The sequence below is a fragment of the Sminthopsis crassicaudata genome, chromosome 2, assembly GCF_048593235.1.
Source record: "Sminthopsis crassicaudata isolate SCR6 chromosome 2, ASM4859323v1, whole genome shotgun sequence".
In the NCBI taxonomy this organism is placed as follows: Eukaryota; Metazoa; Chordata; class Mammalia; order Dasyuromorphia; family Dasyuridae; genus Sminthopsis; species Sminthopsis crassicaudata.
The window spans coordinates 184,535,603-184,556,883 of record NC_133618.1 but is presented as its reverse complement, the minus strand read 5'-3'; the positions used below and the strand labels follow the sequence as shown (position 1 = coordinate 184,556,883).

The window sequence follows — 21,281 nt, the reverse complement described above, 5'->3', positions numbered from 1 at the left end:
TTCCTTTTACCAACAACAGAATTTTTCTTTTCTTAAGTGTAAATATTGTTTTCCTAAATCTTAGCATGTTTCACCTGTAGATTAAAACAATATAAAACTGTTTTCTTAAGTTTCATATGTTTTAATATGCATAGACAGAAAAATATACAATCATGAACTGGAATACTGAAATTAAGAAATTAATTCATTTTATATGATTCACCTTTGGGAGAGAAAGGAATAGAGAGTACCTAACTTATGTAAAAATGAGAAAGGGAGAAGGAATTTGACAAAGGTTTATACAACTATTTGGGACTCATATTAGGAGGATTTATCCTCTTAATCTTCTAATGATGAGAAGGGATTTCTATTATCTATGACTAAATGTACAAAGACTGTTGTTTGAAATTCATTTGAAAGAACATTTCTTTAATTCTCATAAGAAAAACCATTGTCAGGGAGAAAACAGATTTGTGACATTATAGCCTAGAAAGAGACTGAATCAGAAGATATCCTGATCATATTTAAAATTTGACTATACTTTAAATACTTAGTGTTCATGAATTTGATATAAAGGTTTATTCATTTGGTTTAATATTCTGTTTCTAAATATGATTGTTCTCATTCAAGATATTTTGAAGAATATCACTTTGCTTTGTTCTGGAAAGAGCAAATGCAGTTGGTTTCATGCTAAGCTAACAAGTGCTCTCCGGGCTATAATTCCTGAAGCTTCCAGGGTTACTGAGCCAATAATTATTTATTCTTAGCTGAAAAGTTAATATTTCAGAAGTGCAGGCCATTTTCCTGATTCTACATGAATTCCAAGACCTGAACCTTCATATTTTCTTTAAAATTGTATGGTTGAAACCATAAGCTAAAATTACCAAGAGTTTTCTAATTCTTTAGGACTTAGTTCTTATTTTTGAGTCAGAATAGGTCTTCTGGTTCTAGCAAAGTATAAATGTCTAGCCCCATACATCCCTAAGTCTGTTTAAAAAAAATACACATCTATTATATATTTACTGGTTATGTGTTTTGTTGTGTTTTTCAATCATGTCTGACTCTTCATTTCTCTATTTCTGGTTTCTTGGCAATTTATTCTCCAATTTATTTTGCATGTGAGGAACTGAGACAAACAGGGTTAAGTGACTTTCCCAGGGTCACAGCTAATTAGTGTCTGAGGTCTGAATTGATTTAGGAAAATAAATAAGTCTTCCTGATTCCAGGCCCAACCCTCTATCCATTGTACCATCTAACTATCTCCTTATTGCTATGTAATACTACTACTCATTTCCTATTACTGCATATTCTAATATAATTGGGACGAATGTACAATAGAAGCCAGATCTCCTCTCAGAATCCCAAATTTAAACTGAACTATTTATTCAATGGTAAGTCATCAATTCACATCATCTTTTTTAGTTTGTAGAAACTAAGGATGAAAATTGGCTTTTTCAAGGGTTCACTAAAAACTACTGCTCAATTAGCTCTTAAAGGATAATTGTCTGTCCACTTTACAATGTGAAAGTTTTTCAGGAAAATAGAAAGTCAAATCATAGAGAAGAGTGATGAATGAATAAATGAAAAAATGTTGATGTTTGGTTCAAAGAATCTCAGAGACAGATGGAAGCTGTGAAGAAGAAGAGAAACCATGGGAAACAGGAAAAATTTGTGAATTATTATGAAGCTTGATGGAAAAAAAAAAGGATAGAAGCAGTAGAAGAGGGATATCAGTGAGTTTATAGGAAAAAGGAGTCTAACTTAAGTATTTGGCACAAATTAGCATAGAATGCTCTAAAAACACTCATGATCCCACAGGAGAAAGGAAAAAAAAAAACACAAAACAAAAAAAGGAGTGAATATAGTATGTGTTCATTTACATTTAATCTCCATAGTTCTTTTTCTGGATGCAGATGGCATTTTCTATCCAAAGTTTATTGGGATTGCTTTGGATCACTGGATCACTGAATACTGAGAAGAATTTATGTCTTTCATAGCTGATCCAATCTTGGTGTTACTATATATGATGTATTCCTGGTTCTGCTTGTTTCACTCAGTCTCAGTTCTTGTAAATCTTTCTATGCCTTTGTAAAACCAGTTTGTTCATCATTTTTTATAAAACAATAATATTCTATTATCTTCATATACCACTACTTGATAAGTCAATTCCCCAATTGATGGGAATCTATCTATATTCCAATTCTTTGTTACTACAAAAAGAGTGGCTATAAACATTTTTACACATGTGGGTCCTTTCCCTTCCTTTATGATTTCCTTGGGATATAGACCCAGTATGAGCACTTCTGGGCCAAAGGTATGCACATTTTTATAGCCCTTTGGGCATAGTTCCAGATTGCTCTCCAGAATGGTTGGATCATTTCACAACTCCACCACAATGCATTACTTGTCCCAGTTTTCCCACATCCCTTCCAACATTTATCATTATCTTTTTCTGTTATCTTAGTTAACCTAAGAGCTATGAGATGACACCTCAGAGCTGTTTTAATTTGCATTTCTCTAATCAATAATGATTTAGAACATTTTTATATGACTATAGATGATTTTATTTTCATCATCTGAAAATTTTTCATATCTTTTGGTTATCAATTGGTAATACATTGAACTTATTTTAAGGTACATGCAACAATTCATATTTGTGGAAGTTAACTATTTTATTTTTAAAAAGATACTAACAGAAATCTATTTTTTCTCACTCTTACCCCCACCTCACTAAGGAAATAATAAAAAAAATTGTAATGAATATTTATAATTAAGCAAAACAGATTTCCTTGATAATTTTTTGTTAAAATGTATGTCTCATTCTTCACCTTACACTATCACATAACATAAAGAGTATCATGATCCATTACTAGTCTTTGTATTAATATATAAATGTTATTATATTTTTTAAATGCTCATGATATTAGCTTAGAACTCACCTGAAAGTTTTAGCTCTACATTTGATCCTTCAATAAATGTAGCATTTACTTTGCTACTAGTTGCATTAAACCAGTCCACAGTTAAAGTTGCAGGGTGTCTTTTCCCTAAATACTCGTAATAGCCTTTCCACACTGAGTTGATGAAAAATACATCAGAAGGAACTGAAAGAAACAGTAAGGAAATATATTTAAGAGGATACCATCATAAACTAAAATCAGTCATTTATTTCTCCGCTTTCTACATTAGAGCTCCTGAATCTTGATGTCACAAAGAATGCCATTCATTCACTATGAGAGTCCAAAGACAGGTGATGATTATGATGATGACCACAATGATGACAACAACTACAACAAGAACAATACAACCAACAACAATTTAGCTTATTTCTGTGCTCCCCATCATTAAATGTACAAATGAACCTAATAGTATGGTATAATTTCTAATAAGATGTCATAGTCTTCTGATAAACTCTTTAGATTTAATTTTTAGATCAGCAGTCATTGAATCTGACATTCTACAGTGTATAATTCAAAAATTGACAAAGATTTTCAAAGGGAAAAAGTCATGCTTTTTTAAAAAAAAATCATCTAAAGGGCTGGTATGGAACATTTTTTTGTTTTGAATTAAATATAGTGAATGGTTAACAGATCTAAAAATGAAATTCATGTAAAGTTTGTGATTATTTATTTAAATAAATTCCTTTAATATATACAAAAATTAATGATGTAGATTTTTCAGGTATGGAATTTTTAGTGGGTACAAAAATGTCTATTTAGCTAATATTGCTCTAAATTCACCAAATAGCTGGTATTCTTAATCAATAGATTAGTGTGGCTACACATTGCACAATCTTAGAAATTATTTTAAAAAATTGTTGGTACTGATTCAGAGAAAAGCATATAAGAGGTTATTTGCAAATGAAAGTGATTCTGCTTTGATTTTTAAGGACAATTTTTTTTTTACATTTGCAAACCAAAGAAGATTTCTCAGTGTTTCCACAATTTTAATTAGTATTAAAACTCAATTTGGCTTTTACTTGCATAAATAATGCAGAAAACTTATTTATAAAATCTCTAATGGTTATTTTTTAGAGTTATGTCATGAATCTATGGTTTGATATATCTTAGTACCTTAAAACAATAGCTCTTATCATTTATCTTTATCATGAATGTTGAAAAACAAGGTTTCTGATGGCACTAAAATTGGAATATAAGATAGTTGATACCCCTTACAATTTGATTGATGTCCATAAGGTTTATTTGTTTTAAAATAAATATTAGAGGAGGGAGAAATATTAATGGGTTCTCTTAAACTGGATTTTTTCCTTGAAAAAGGCAGCTTTCTATAATAATAGCAAGAGTGTTAATACTCAGAATAGGTCAAAGTTATTGAGGAATAAGAAATGTTTTAAAAAATAAATTATTTTTAAGTTGTTTTGAAGGCAAAAGGAAATTAAGTTAAAGGTAGGGCTGTTTCTTGAGAACATGGGACCCTGAGAAGCCAAAATTATGCTACACTAATTAAATTTCCTTTTCTCCTACCAGGAAAAAAAAAAAAAAAACTCTTTAGAGTAAAAAGGAAAGAACCAAAATAGTTGAGGCAAAATAATTGCTGTCTTTAATGAGTTCAGGTGATGAATTTTAATTAAATATATAATGTATGTGTATGTATGCATGTGTGTATATATATATATAAACATATATATACATATATATGTTTATATATATATATGTATATATATATATATACATATTCCAAAGTATTTGAAGAATTCTTGGTTAGGAATATAATATTCATTTATGAAAAAGTTGAAGAGAATGAAAAACATGCCAAAAGACACAAGTATAAAGCTTTTTTTTCAAGCAGGAAAAGCTAGGAGATATCTCAAAACTATAGGCTGCTGTGCTTGACTTAACATTCCTGGAAAATTTCTAAAATACGTTATTAAAAATATGGTGTGCAAGCACTTAGAAAAGGAAGTAATAATGAGTAAGTATAGAGACAATATTGTTATGAACAAATTATTTTAAACTAACTTAATACTTTTGTTATTGGGGTACTATAATGATTCATCAGAACAATGATATAAATATATTATGCTATATATAATAATATATTATTAAATATATATATATTTAGAAAGGCAATTGGCAGAGTGTCACGACATTTTTGTGGATAAGGAGAAGAAATAATGGCTAACTTGTAGGAGACATTTGAATTTATGATTTTATTGGTACAGGGAACTCCTATGAAAAGAGGCTGTCTCAAGTAATACAGGATAATATTTCTCTGAAATTTGCATTCTTAAAGAGAGTTGTTTAAACTTCAGACATTAAGAAACTTTCTAGGGGTTAAATAGTATTTTTCAGAATTAGCACTTGGACCTGGGTCTTATGAGCTTTAAAGAAACTCTATTAACCATAACATGTTGTTCATAGATAATAGTATAATTAAGTCGACTTGGAAGTGATTGAACAACAAGATTGAAAGAATAGAGATTAAAAATTCAATTTTAACTTGAAGGAAAATCTCCAGAAGCACAACAGAGAATTTTTCTTAGCCCAGCAGTCCTCTTTGTTAAAATTTTGTATCAGTGATTTGGCTATAGGTATGCTCCTTCAGATAACATAAAATTGGAAAAAATGGCAAATGAAGTGGATGAAAGATTCAGGATCCAGAAAGATCTCAATGATAGTCTACAATAATGGGATGATATTAGGGTGAAATCTAATAGATATTTAAATCCTACAAATTAGTCCAAAATTTTAATTATAAAGGTACAATAAGCAGAAACAAAGCTATCTATAAGTTTATTGAAAGATAACTTGAAAAAAATTTTTAAAAAAGAGAGCTTGGAAATTTAGGGAGCTCTAAGTATAATTGCATAATCATTGTAACATAGCAACTTAATTTATGACATATGAAAAAAAAAAAGATTCTTAGCCCCTAGCACATATCCTAGGAAACAAAATATAATAGTTCACATTTTATATTCATTTACCAATTGTCAGCATATTTGATATTATTATTTGAAATAATTTTTAAAAATCCAATTAAGATAAGAATACATGCTAGCAGTTAATAAATCTTGATTGGTTGACATTTACATGTAAGAATCAGCCATATTAATTAGAGATGTTTGGTCTGGAGAAGAAAAGACTTTACAATGACATGATATCTGCCTTAAATATCTGAAAGGTTGTGATATAGATGATGGATAATTAAAATTGTTTTACTTGTTTCCAAAGGACATAATTAAGGGTTGTGTTTAGAAACTATAGAAAGCCAAATTTTAGCGTGATTTCCCAATAGTGATATCTTTCCCAAAGGGGAAGAGATTAGATTTTAAGGCAATAAATTCTTTTTAGATAGAGATCTTCAAATTGAACCAGAGAAGACCACATATGAGGTATATGGTAGAGGGGATTTTTCTTCATGTATACATTGTCTACCTAAGCTCCCTTACAATTCTGAGATTTTATGATTCTATCTTGAATTTTATCTTTCCTTAAAAACCATAATCATATTACTAATGCTTTCCTGGTGTACCTAATATAAGGACATATATGATGAGATAATTCATTTTCAAAAGATTCATATTAAAGGAGAAATTCTAAGGGACTTTGTGCTGTTTTATAACAGCAAACTGTTATTTATTTTAATATCTCAGAACTGCAGAGGCTCTCGGAGAATTGACCTGCCCCTTCACTTAGATATTATTAATCAGTCAATATAAACAATGATATTTTCAGTTAATATGCCCTTTGCTTAAATCAAAATGTACAAACCAATTTCCACTATTCTATACATATGCTATAAACTAATGACCACCAAATAAATGACCACCTGCTTACAGTTCCATCTTTTAGACTACTGGACTATTTATCTAACTTCTTGGAAGTTCATAGTATATCTAAAGTATATATAAAAAAGATAAATTACAATAAACTTTGGGTTATAAGGATTCAACCAAAGCGTTGATTGTAATATCATTAGTCTTTCATTAGTTTTTATTAAATATTCATTCACTTATTCATCCAAGAAACATTTAGTAAGCACGTACTAGATATGAAGCCCTGAACTAAAAAAAATGCAGACATTATCCAAGAAGATCATAACACTATGAACTATAAATGCAGAATCAGAATGTGTTGACTATTGATGGTCACTAGCTAGAATATCATCTCCTTATTAGCAACAATATGCAGACATTAAAATAACAGAAAAAAGTAAACATCAGATGTCATAAATGAAAGGGAAGTTTCATAAGATATCAGAGCTGGGAGGGCCTTTAGCATCATCTGGTCCAACATGCAATTTTGAAAAGCAGGAAACTTGGGGTAAGTAAAAAAGGAACAAGAAAGCTTCCCTAAAAGTAACATTTTAATAGACAATAAGGATGAACTTTTTTATTATTAGAATTCATTTATTCATCTCCTAAATAATAAATTTGCTTTCTATTGCTGTCTCTAGTTGGTTATCTTGCAACAGTGACTAACTCTGATTTATTAGGAGACCATATAGGCAAGGTGGAATTATGCTGAAAAAAAAAATATTTTGTCAGGTTTAGATTTCTAAACACCATGAAGACATTTCAAGGTAAACTAGTCTTTCTGATGCCCTCTGCATCTTATGGTTTTCTAAGTTCCCCCTGGTAAAATGGAAAGACACTATTCTGTATGAATCTCATTCCACTTTAAACCTATTTAGGATTGTACTAATTATTACTTCATATCAGAGGCATTAAAATAATATTACTATTGGCAATTTTTTCAAAAAGTATAATCTATATTGTGTGGATATGAGCTTTTATATTATTAGGTAATATCAGATATTAATATCAGTTCTCAGCAAAGTTCCATAATGAAAGAAAAAGACTCCTCTTAAGATAGCCACAAATATCTAGAAGACTCAAACAACAATTTTGCTTTGGAGGTCAGAAAAGATCATTCTAATGCTGCCAGCATAAGCAAGCTCTGAATAAACATTTTTGAAGAGGTTAATTCTTTAATTACACTAGGAAATGTGAAATCCCACGACAATGCTTCTCCATTTTCATAAATTCAACTTTCCAATTTACTTAAATGATGTAAAGTCAGCTTAAGGATGAGTCTTTGAATTCTGATATATGTAATAACGATATGCAATCTTCCTTACAAGGCTCTCCATTATAACACCTTGCCTCAGAGAGACATTATTTCCACCTCTGTCTACAAAATGCCTAAGACCTCCTTGAATGAAACGACATTTTGCAATATGCAAATGTTTGTTTTTTAGGCAAATGGTTAGGTAAGCACATTGCCATTTTGGGAGTAAAAATTGCAAAGTACATTTGTTTTAAATTAATGTTTAATTTAATCCTCTCAGTGGAGTAATGGAATCATAAACTTTTATGCTCAAAATATCATCATTATATGTATATATGTATTAGTAAGAGAACAAATCACTTAATTTTATTTAAATCTAAAACTGTTCTGGTATACAAACCTGGAGTTTTAGTAACTGTTTCATTAACTTCTCTCACTCCTTTACCTACAAGTAAAAAGACAAGTTATCACTTTCAAGAACATATGTAATTTTGAATATTGTTGAAATAATGCTCAGGTGAAGCAAGTGTCCTTTCTCCAGACTGGGTAAATTTGTGAAATAATTGAAATTTAAAACATGTTATCTGCTTAAACTGAGAATTTTATGTTTTGTTTTTGTTTTTATTTCTTTTGAGCAGGGCAAGGAAAAAGAGGTGAATTTAAAGGAAATAAATAAACTGATCCAAAGGATAGTGTTTCTATTTGTTAGAATGCTACAATAGAGAGCCTTGTAATGAGGGTGGCTTACAAAAGACACTTTAGTAAAAAATGTGTGCCCCAAATTAAAAGTTAAATTAAACCAAATTTAGAATAAACCAAATTTATATTGAAAAAAATGGCACAAAAAGACATAAAAATGAATTTACACATGAATGATTAAGGAAACTGACTTTTGTCCTTAAACATTTGGGATGGACTCTCAGGTTAGATTAATTTAACATCTCCAGTCTTTAATTACTTTCTATTAAAATGTGTCATGGCTTTTTAAAGGTCTTGTTTCTATTTCTTAGGGGAGAAAGGTAAAAGCAACCCAAGACTTTTGGACAATTCCTGTCTTGAGTATTTGTAATAGGCTCCAGGAATCTCTCTATAAAGCCACAGATTTAACTTAATTCTAAAATATTTACTTATGTGGTTCAGTATTCAGTACACATACAGTATAAAATTTAGATGTTCATTTTCACTTAAAAAAATAAACTTTCCCTAAACATGCTATATGTAATTTACCTAGTAGAATGACTTTCTTCAATAAAATATCATCTCTTCTTTATTTAAAATAGAGCAGATAATAAGTTACATATACACTTAACCCATGCTCTTGTTTTAATTAAATCAGTATCTATAAATATATATATATATATCCACTTCTTAATTATGAATGTATAATAACTAGTATAGATTCCCTGGTGGTGTTTGATTTTGCCACAAATGTGTAAGCTATTCTTTATATCATAGTGTGCTTTTTTTTTTTTTTTTTTTTTTTAATTTAGAAAATTACTCCTACTCCATGATCAATGACTTACTTTTACAAACAGGTGACTTTCCTGTCCATTTCATATCTGGTTTACATGTCCGGTGCTCAGATCCACCCGCAAGAAAAAATCCAGGATGACAAGTATATACTAAAGTATAACCAAATGTAGGAAGATCTATTGCTCTCACATCTGCATGGGCCGGTGTTTCTGGCTGTCTGCATGCATGAGCTGGAATAAGTTTAATATTATTAGAAAGTACTAAGGCAAGCATTATAGCATATTAAAGACAATGGATTTTTAAGGTTTAAGAAGACTTTCTAAAGACATATAAAAATCAAAATGAATTTTTTATTAGAAATTGATATCAAATTCATATTTCACTAAAAATAAAATGGGAAAGCAGTTATAACAAGCAAGAATTTATTTTGTACATATCAAATCCATCAAATCAACTATCATACATTATTACTAAAGTTGCAATTCATATATTGACTGAAGAGATTACTAATAATTATTTCATAATATATTACTAATTTCATTGTCCATTTAAAAATAAATCCTCCAAAATTAAAAAACAGTATATTAAAAATCATTGTGATTTATGTTTATTATTAATTAAAAGATTGTTAGTATTTGAACATTACCTATGATAAAAAAGTACAAAGTTTTTTAATTTGCCACAAAATAAAGTTGTAATGGGAAAATTGTATGTAATGTGCCCCATTTGAAAGATTTTTTTTCTCATTTTTATTCTAGTCATTCATAGAATTTCAAATGAATTCATAATTACATATGAATTAACAAACATCTATCAAGTACTTATTCTGCATAGGCCATTCCATTAAGTCCTATATATAAAATGATTGGTCATTTATTAAATATTTACTTATTGTCAGACACTGAGAAAGAAAACTGTCCTAGTTTTTAAAGATCTTTACACTTTAGTGGGTAGTTTTAATATAAACATAAGTAAGGAAATTTAAAGAAATACAAATAATTTCAAGAAGGAAAAGTATCACAATAACTTGGAAGTTAAGAAAGATGAATCTAGGGACCATCTGAATCCAAAGTGGGGCAAAATAAATTCCATGAATAGAGGATGGATGACCTATAGAAAGGCACAAAGGATGCAGATGAAATATCTTGTAGTAAGGTAATTTGACAAGAATGGATAGTGTATGAAGGGGAACCATGTGAAATAGGATTGTAAAGGCAGCTATGAGATAGATTGTAGGGAAATTTTAACTGTCAGATTTAGGATTTTGTATTTTACATTAAAGATATATATATATATATATATATATATATATATGGCATTAGGAAGGCATTATTTTGGAAGGGGGGATGAGATTATGAGATTTATGTTTTAGTTATATCATAATATTTTGGAAGTTATGTGGAGGATGGAATGAAGAAGAAATATTTTGGATGAAGGGGATTAGTAAAGATGCTATTGCTAGATAAGAAGTGATAAAGGCTAGTGAAGGAGTGTAAAACAGATTAGATTAGTGCTACTTATTCAGTGATGAAGAGAGCCATCTATACCCAGAGAGAGAACCATGGGAACTGAGTGTGAACTACAACATAACATTCTCACTCTCTCTTTTGTTTGCTTGCATTTTGTTTTCTTTCTCAATTTTTTTTCTTCTTCTTGATCTGATTTTTCTTGTGAAATAAGATAACTGTGTAAATATGTATACATATATGTATAAATATATTAACATATTTTAACATATTTAACATGTATTGGACTATCTGCCAGCTTGGGGGGGGGGGAGCTGAAGGAGGGCAAAAATTTAAATAAAAGGTTTTGCAAGGGTCAGTGTTGAAAATTTATCCATGCATATATTTTGTAAATAAAAAGCTTTAATTAAAAAAAAAACAACAAACAAACAAAACAAAAAAAAAAAACCCAGAAGTTAGCTGGTACCCTAATTAGTATACCTATTTTCAGTCTCTCCCCATTCTAATTCAGCCTTTAAAGTTGAAAACTAAATCAACTAAACACAAAAGCTTTTGATATAAAAGTCTGATCTTCTGTTCAAAAACCTTCAGTGGCCTCCTGTTGTCTATAGAACAAAATGTTTTATTCTCAAATTTGCCCTCCCTCTCCCACTTCCATCTGACAAATCTTACTCTTTCATAGATTATTTCAACCTATTTCCTTTCATTCACTGGGCCCCTATTTCTTGATCTCATTCTTCCTTATTCTATATCCAGAAATGCACCAATTCTGTATCCCAAGCCAATAAATCACTTTCTTCATTTCCACTGGAGATCCTGAAGTACAGAATAATCACTTATCAGATATACTATAATGTAGAATTTTTTTGAATTGAAGTAAATAGATCTAGAGCTCTTTTAACTCTCAAATTCCGTTATTTTTTTCCTTTACTATATCTATGAAGCTTTCCATAAATGCTCTCAGTTGAAAGTGAACTTTCCTTCTTTAAATTTTTAAGAGCATTTTTGAAACTCTCTTTTCCTTATCACTTTTTAATTTTATCATACTTATTGTATTTTTAAACATAACATATTTTCTCTATCAAGTTGTAAGTTTTTTGAAATAGAAATTTTGTTTGTATTATTATTGCTGTTGTTTTTAATCCTTATATTCTGAACATCCCCCCACAGTGCCTTGTATAAATAAATGTTTGATATTTTCCAAATTGAATTAAACAGTGAGGGACACATTCAAATATTAACATTGAGCAGATATTAAGCTAGTACTTGAACAGTAAATACTTCTAAGAAATGAATTATATAATACACCTTCCCTTGACCAAGGGGCAAAAAATACAATAGTTGAGCTTTATTACCCTAGTTGTACAACTTCTCATGTTTATATTTCCACTAAAGGTAGATAGTTTCTCTTTTAATAACAAATCATACTTACGAATGCATTCAGTCTGTATGCCACTCCATGTTAAATTAGCAAGGCAAGAGCGTGTTGTGGAACCCTGAATGTGGTAACCTTTTCTGCATCTAAAAAAGACAGTACTTCCAACCTAACAAGAAAACCAAAGAAAAACTTCAGAGAAAAAAATTTGAATTTAACAAAGACAATTAACACTTGAATCAATCAATAGTAGCATATTATATATAACACATTGTATATTATTTATGCAATGATAATATATGCATATATATTCATATACAAACACAATGACAATTATATAAAATTTTACTTTATTTTTCAAGGCATTATCAGATTTATTCTATATATTATATAATTTTACAATAATATATTTTGTATTTTATTTTCTACAATCTTCTTTCTGTTGGTAATAGTTCTAATATATTTTTGTTGTTCAAAATTATACTTTTTTTAGAGAAATTCTTCTACAATTGTAGCTTGTCTTCTATTCTAAATAGCAATTGATCAATATATATTTATTGAGAGTCAGTTATATGTGAGGTATGGAAGTTTAAGGATAAATGCAAATTTTATTATAGATACTATTTTATTTAAGAAGTTTTTGCTTTGTTTTTCATTTGTAAAAGTATCAATTACTCATGGTATAAAGGAAATAGCAAATGATTTAAAACAAAAACATTTGGCTTCAAATTCTAGCCTTACCACTTTCTATATGAGTGACCCGGGGTTAGTTGTCTTCTCTTCCTGGACAACAATTTTTCTATTTGTAACTTTAGGAGTTTATACTCTATTATCTTGAAGGACCTTTGATATTCTAAATCTTCTTTGAATGGAAAATGGTAGATTGATTTCACAGCAATATATAGGAAATTCTAAGGCATGCCCTCTCACATACTCAACTGGAGTCAGCTGTTTATTATAGGCAGAATAGAAATTGAGTTAGAATCCTGCCTTTGGTCCAATTCTGACCAATGTGACACAGGACAAAAGCCTGGGTCAAGATTAATAAAAATAGAGGCACTGTATTTAGAACAAGGGAAGTCTGTCCCATCAGAGTTTTTCTGGTGTTTTATGATCAGTATGGACTGCTACAAATTTAAGAATGATAAATGGGAATGCCTATAGAGGTTAGAAATCAGGAAGGGGAAAAGATTAAAGATCATGTTATTAGAGGATCAGCTGAAATATCTAAAGTTATTTAGTGTAGATTAGCTAGAAGGATGGGGGCATAGAGGACTTTTACAAATCCTTGTAAGATTTAAAGTGTCTTAAATAAATGAGTCCTTGAACAAGTATTAACATTCATTAACAGCTATATCTGACAGTAAATTAACAATCTGAGAGAAAGTAAGTTAATAAATAAAATAGGCTATTTCATTGTCTATTAAAATACTTGTGAATCTTATAAAATTAATCATAACACTAAATTTTTGTATAAGTAGATTTATAAACAAAGGAAATGAATTAAAACTCCGTATTAGGCTATTCACTATCTGTACAGTCATGAGCAAATCTATTTACATCTCTGAATTTTAGTTTTTTTATATATTCAATGAAGATAATAATTCAGATACCTCACATGGATGTTTTGTAGTTCAAATGTAACTGAGTATTAAACTCTTAGGGAACTGTGGTTTAGTGGTATGAGTACTGGGTTTGTACTCAAAATACCTAACTTTGATTCCTGGTTCTACTTTCTACCTATGAAGCCTCTTTTAGCTAAAAATTTATGACCTAATCAATCATTATTATTTCCTCCTTATATAGAGTGATTATTATTCATTCTTATTTCCATATTTTTATAGAAAACATTGTATACGTTTGCTATATGTATAAGTATATGATTGCTATAAATAGTTCACTATTATGAAGCATTAGATTAATGGAAGAAGGGCAGCTAGGTGGCGCAGTGGATAGAGCACCAGTCTTGAATTCAGGAGGACCTGAGTTCAAATCTGGTGTCAGACATTTAACACTTCCTAGCTGTGTGACCCTGGGCAAGTCACTTAATCCCAATTGCCTCAGGAAAAACAAAAAAAAAAAGATTAATGGAAGAAATGTTGATCATCATGACCTTAAAAAAAAAAAAAATATATATATATATATATAACAATTGTATTCAGCAGTTTTCTTTTTTTTTTAATAAAGTTTTTTTTTCAAAAGACATGCATAGTTTTCAACATTCACCCTTACCAAACCTTGTGCTCCAAAATTTGTTGTCCCTTCCTTCCCCTCACCTCCTCTAAATGTAAATAATACTAGATGGCAAGTAATCCAATATATATATATATATATATATATATATATATATATATATCAAAGATGTTCAATTCTTATATATATATATATATATATATATATATATATACATATACATATATATATATATATATATATATATATATTTCCATAATTATTATTGAGCAAACAGTTTTCAATGAGACTACGTGATTTCATCCCAGATTTGTTTCCAAATATTAGAGTCAATGGGGCTAAATTGGATTCCCACAATGTACTATAGGGATTCTATAGGAAAACTTCCTGTTTTGAGAGGCAATATTCACTTGAATATGATCCTTATGCTAAAAAAGATTTTAATCGCTAAATAATACATCAGTTATGTTTGCTATCTCTAACAACTTCCTGGTAATTAATAGGTATTAACAATAGAAAAGCAAAAGAAATATTTCTTCTTATAAAAACTAAGTAAGTAGCTGAAGACCACATCTGGCCAGGAGACATACTGCCCCATTGTTTGCTATCATTGATTCCCTAAGGTCTCCTCTCATTCCTTCTATTTCTCTCTCAGCCTACTTTCTTCTTTTTTATCCTCTAAATTGGCAGAGCCACTAGGAAATACTATAATGGAAAGAGTACTGCATTTGAAGTCAAGAAAGACAGATTCAAAGCTCTTTTTCTCTTCCCCTCATCTTCCTTTCTATTCTATTATCTTCTCCTGCCTTTATCTGTATATGTTTTTTTCCTACCTTATTAATGGCAATTAAATTACTATCTCAGTATAGATAATTCCCATATCTATCTTTTATATCTACCCCCTTATCTAACTTTTACTTTTATCTTGAGCTTCTATTACATTTATTACATTATTATCTAGTGGATATCTCCACTTGAATGGCCTACTAAGTATCTCAAATTCAAATCTCAAGAATTTATTATTCCTTTCCTAAAGTTTACTAGCTAAGGAATATTTGTTGAAGGCCATTACCATTCTTCTAGTCACCTACATTCACAACTTTGGAGTCCTGTAAGAACTTCCCTCTCTTTTAGACCCAAACCTAATAAATTGATAAATCTTATCAATTATTTAATTATTTCTCTCATGTTTCCTTCTCTATATTGAAACTACTACCACCCTAGTTCAGTACCTTATTATCCCTCAAAATGATCACTACAACAGTCTTGTCATTAATTTCCTTGTTTTTCATCTTTCCTCTTTCCAATCCATTCTAAACACATCTGCCAAATTTATTTTAATAAAGGAGAGGGATGATCATGTTCTCTTTACATACTCAATTCCCACCTATCTAATCTACATATATTTTCTCATGATATCTTTTGCCTTCATATCTTTCCACAGACTCTCCCCTATGGTTGAAATGTTATCTTACTTCTGGTTCTTGAAATCCTTTGAATTTTTCAAGGAACTAGTTTAAGTGTCACCTCTTAACACAAGATTTTTCCTATTACAGGCAGTTATCATTGTGCTAACTCCCCCTTCCCAAATAGCTTGTATACATTTACTATTTATTTGTGTAGATATCATTTACTCCATTAAAATACAATCTTTTTGAAGGTAGGAATGTATCATTTTATTCTTGTATCCTTAGTACAGTATGCAGCACATAGTAGGTACTTATCAAATGCCTATTCAATTTTCCTGACTATGAAGCCATTCTTAGGCTGGAGAAAATTAAAATAAAATGTATAGGTATGTTTATATATACATATTTATATATATATACCTCATAACCTCTAGAGCTGTTCTGCATTCCAAAATGTGGGGTACCAGGATCTGTACAAGTATTGTGAGCTGGATCTGAAATTCAGATATGAAAAATATCATCAAATTCAGTTATTAGATGTGAAAAGTTCTCTTTTGTAAAACTCTTTTATAAGTTTTAAGAATTCTGCCTTTGCCAGTGTATAGTTTTTCTTACTGAAAAAGTATTTATCAGAAAAATATTAATTCAAATAAAATTAAAGCAAAACTATGTTCACCCTTTCTTTAAAGTTTACTTATTACTAAAAAAAATAAAAATAAAATAAAAATAAAAAGTTTACTTATTACTTAATACTGTTTTGGAAGATTGTAAATTGATTGTCTGAACTAACAATTACTTGAGTTGCTCATAAGATTTTAAAGGAAAGAAATTCATGTTTTAGCAGAAAGTACCATTGAAGAAATATAAGGTAAGGATAGTTTAATCTCCATTCATTTTTTTCTATGCTGAGCCATAAAGTAGTGATATATTATATGATATATATATATATGTATACATATACATATATATATATATATATATATGTGTGTGTGTGTGTGTGTGTGTGTGTGTGTGTGTGTATATTATGTTATTGGAGCCATGATTTCACCAATATTATTATTTACTTCAATAGTGCATCTATATATATTTTTCTATCCAGTGACAATTTTCCCCCACATATTCCCATTAATCCTCCATAATGGGAAATCTTTGTATATAGATAGTCCTGATGAACATTTTAGAAATTTGTAAAAACTAATTACTTTGGTGCTATATTTAGTAGACTTGAATTATGGCTCCCTTTATATAGACTCTAATTATAACTTGAACAGCATTTATGTTTTCCTCCTTATTCTTCTTCAAGACTTCATAAATGACAATAAGAAAAATATTAAAGGTTCAGGCCTGAAGCAGATGGGAGCTCAACATGTGACATTTTCCCCAAATGTAGCACTTGAGCAATCAAAAGACCTTTCAGCTTCATCATTATTTATACTCTACAGCTGCTAATGGGAAAATGGAAGAGAAAGCATCTTTCTAAAAAAGCATCAACTAACCTCTTGGGGAAAAACAAATTCATCCCCAGCATACTTACAACAGTAACAATTAAAACCAAGTGATAGCAAATTCTTTTAACTTTAGAAAAGCTACATCTTCAGTAAGTTTATTTCTGCTCCAGAAAAAAAAATGTACATATAATCAATCTACACACGCAAAAATAATTTTTATTTTAAAAGGAGACATCCTTCAATGGCTGATAAAATCCAGGATCTATAAGTGTTTACTAGGGAAATATATGTTGCCATTTACTAGTGGTAATAAAAATATATAAGAAACAAATATAAAAATAGAATAAGAAAACAAGAGATAAGGGAGACTTCATTTTCTACAAAAGCAAAGACAATTTGCAAAATGAGTGGGCTTTTAAGTTCTCCAACTTAGCTTACTATAGTCATAATCCTAATCAAAATTGTATAGTGTCCAAACGCTCAAACTTTAATGCCAGAAAAACCACTCATAAGGCCAAAAGACTATAACAAAATATAAGTAATAATAAGACTTTGATAAAATCTGATATGATACATGAAATGTCTTTGTCACAAAATAATCTATATTATATTAATTCATTATTACCAATACAAGTAGGCTGTATTCCACTCCAGGTTCCATCTGCTTGGCAGATTCTTCTTGAAGAGCCTACCAATATAAAAGGAGATTTGCACTGGAAGGAGACTTCAGATCTGTAGGTAAAGCTTTTTCCACTAATTCTCCCCTCAGCAGGGGTGCCAGGATCACCACAAAATACAGCTGGGGGAAAAATAATGAAATAAGTGGAGAAAGCACTTGGGGAATTAGAATACAATTTAAGCAAGCTAATTTGTAGTTTAATGTTAACCATTAAGCTACAAACATTAGTCTATCACCCATTTAACCCTAACAAACTAGAATGGGACCAAAAGAACACTAACACTACAAACCATAGCTTAAATTAGACTGCCTAATTAACTTTGGGTCAGTTAAAAATAAATCGCAAAATTTAATGTAAACTTTATATGTTCCTATTTTTTACAAAAGACTAAAGAAGTTGCTATCTATGTTCCAATTAAAGGATATTCCATGCACTTGTAAATATCTAATACTCTACTACAATTTGCAAGAAGGCATTGAATTAGTACTCACTCAATAGAGCACTGAATCTTGGGCCTGTTAAAGAAGTATCTCCCAATACAGGAACATAAAGGAATTACTTGGGAATCATGCATTTGTAGTATTGTATAGATCAACAATCTCATGCAGGAAAAAAAAAAAAACTGGATAAAAGTAAAATTTGTTTCTCTAAATAACTTACGCAGACACTGTGGAACATCACCTCTCCACACTCCCTGTCCTTCACAGGAAAGAATTGCTGAATTGGAAAGCTGATAGCCCTCAGCGCAACTATAGCTGATGCTGGCTCCCCAGTGGTAATCCGTTCCCTCTACTTTTCCATGTTGGACTTGAGGAGGCTGACCACACATGACAGCTATTTCAAAAACACAAATAACTTTCAGAGTTATATAGCTTCTATAACAAATGAAACATTTACATTATTTCAAATTTTAATTCAAACTCATATGGCAGTTAGTGCATATCTTTTGATGGTAACAACTAAGAAAATATTAAAAATCAATGCTGATTAGATTTTCAGTAAATTGCTATTTTAAGAAAGGGATTTTCTTTGATCTATGTTGAGAAAACCCCAGATACACCCAAATGAGCATGAGCGTGCACACACACATACAAACACAAAAATACACATACATAAATACACACATACACAAACATATACATACACAAACTCTCTTCAATTTTGTTCTCTAGAAATACTCTACAGGATGGAGACAGAGAATGAAACAAACTTTTTTGGGGGGAAGTGAATGCGGAAACATCATCAAACCTAAATCATTAATCCCAAAATTAATTGGGAGATAGTGATTATATTATAGGATATGTGTCTGGTCCATGTGGGTCTTATTTTTTGATTTACTGTCACTATATCATAAAAGAAAGCAAATGGTAAAGGTAGCAAATTAAAAAAAAAAATCTTGGTGACTTTGGGAATCTTACATTTATTTTAAAGATAGAAAATTCAATCAGTAATCTATTAATTTATTCAATTATTTATTCATTCAAATAAATTAAAACACAAAAAGAAGTTTAAATGCCCAAAGGGAGGTTGCTAAAAGAATTATCGCTTTATAATCATGCTCTATCATTAATACTAAAATCCTTATTTCCTTCAAAATACTATATAGCTTTTCTTTATCCATATGTACACTAGCATATATGATGACAACAGAAAGACACTCTGTGTTCCCATAAGTACACCCACACCCACCCACACACACACACCACCACACCACCACCACACACACACATAAACACACACACACACTTTGGAAGAACATATCTTCCTAGAAGAGAGGATTTAAAATAGCAGAATTTCTAAGCAAAAAACAAACGAAAGAAAGGAAGGAAGGAAGGGAAGGAAGGAAGGAAGGAAGGAAGGAAGGAAGGAAGGAAGGAAGGAAGGAAGGAAGGAAGGAAGAAGGAAGGAAGGAAGTGAAGGAAGGAAGGAAGGAAGGAAGGAAGGAAGGAAGGAAGGAAGGAAGGAAGGAAGGAAGGAAGAAAGAAAGAAAGAAAGAAAGAAAGAAAGAAAGAAGAAGAAAGAAAGAAAGAAAGAAAGAAAGAAAGAAAGAAAGAAAGAAAGAAAGAAAGAAAGAAAGAAGAAAGAAAGAAAGAAAGAAAGAAAGAAAGAAAGAAGAAGAAAGAAGAAGAAGGAAGAAAGGAAGGAAGTAAGAAGGAAGGAAGGAAGGAAGGAAGGAAGGAAGGAAGGAAGGAAGAAGAAGAAAGAAAGAAAGAAAGAAAGAAAGAAAGAAAGAAAGAAAGAAAGAAAGAAAGAAAGAAAGAAAGAAAGAAAGAAAGAAAGAAAGAAAGAAAGAAAGAAAGAAAGAAAGAAAGAAAGAAAGAAAGAAAGAAAGAAAGAAAGAAAGAAAGAAAGAAAGAAAGAAAGAAATATTTTACAAACTGTGGCTGAGAAAAGCTTTTATTTCCACTGAAAACTTCATCAATAACATCTACTTTTCTCATGCCACTTCCATATAACTTTACCTAGTTGATTTATTTTTTGTTAAATAGTTTTCTTAATTGGATAGACATCATTTAAGACACAAACTATTACTCTTAAAGCTTTATTAGTGATATACTATAAATAATAATAAAAAAATTCAATTGTGGCTTATATTGTATATTTGTAGAAGTTTAAAAAAAATTACAGACCTTTGCAGACAGGTTTACTCTGATTCCAAGTGCTCTCTTTTGTGCATCGAATTGTGGAAGCACTAACAGGTTCCATTAGATATCCTGGATTACACTGATAGCTCACAGTTTTATTAAAGGTAAAGTCATTTCCAAACTGAATACCATTTGCCAAGGTACCTGGATCTCCACAACTTATAACTGTAAGGAAACACCAAAAGCAACTTTTTGTAATGTCTTTCTTTTTTTTTTTTTTCTTAATTCTAATTTTGTTGTTGTTGTTGTTGTTATTTGTATTATAGCTTTTTATTTACAAGATATATGCATGGGTAATTTTCAGCATTGACAAATGCAAAATCTTTTGTTCCAATTTTTCCCTTCCTTCCCCTTATGCCCTGCTCTAGATGGCAGGTAGACCAATATATGTTAAATATATTAAAGTATATGTTAAATACAATATATGTATACATGACCATACATATGCTGCACAAGAAGAATCAGACTTTGAAATAGTGTACAATTAACCTGTGAAGGAAATCAAAAATTCAAGCAGACAAAAATAGGAGCAGTGGAAATGCAATGTTGTGGTTTTCACTCATTTCCATAGTTCTTTCGATGGGTG

The 21,281-nt window shown here is 30.1% G+C and overlaps 1 protein-coding gene across 1 annotated transcript in view; it reads right to left on the bottom strand.

Moving 5' to 3' along the window:
* Nucleotides 1-21,281, bottom strand: part of CSMD1 (CUB and Sushi multiple domains 1) — a 2,669,009-nt gene that overhangs the window by 9,495 nt on the left and 2,638,233 nt on the right. The window contains 8 exon segments of the mRNA XM_074287957.1: nt 2,919-3,080; nt 8,407-8,451; nt 9,530-9,709; nt 12,378-12,489; nt 16,343-16,416; nt 17,996-18,169; nt 18,711-18,884; nt 20,681-20,860. Of these exon segments, the coding sequence (XP_074144058.1) occupies nt 2,919-3,080; nt 8,407-8,451; nt 9,530-9,709; nt 12,378-12,489; nt 16,343-16,416; nt 17,996-18,169; nt 18,711-18,884; nt 20,681-20,860 (1,101 nt within the window).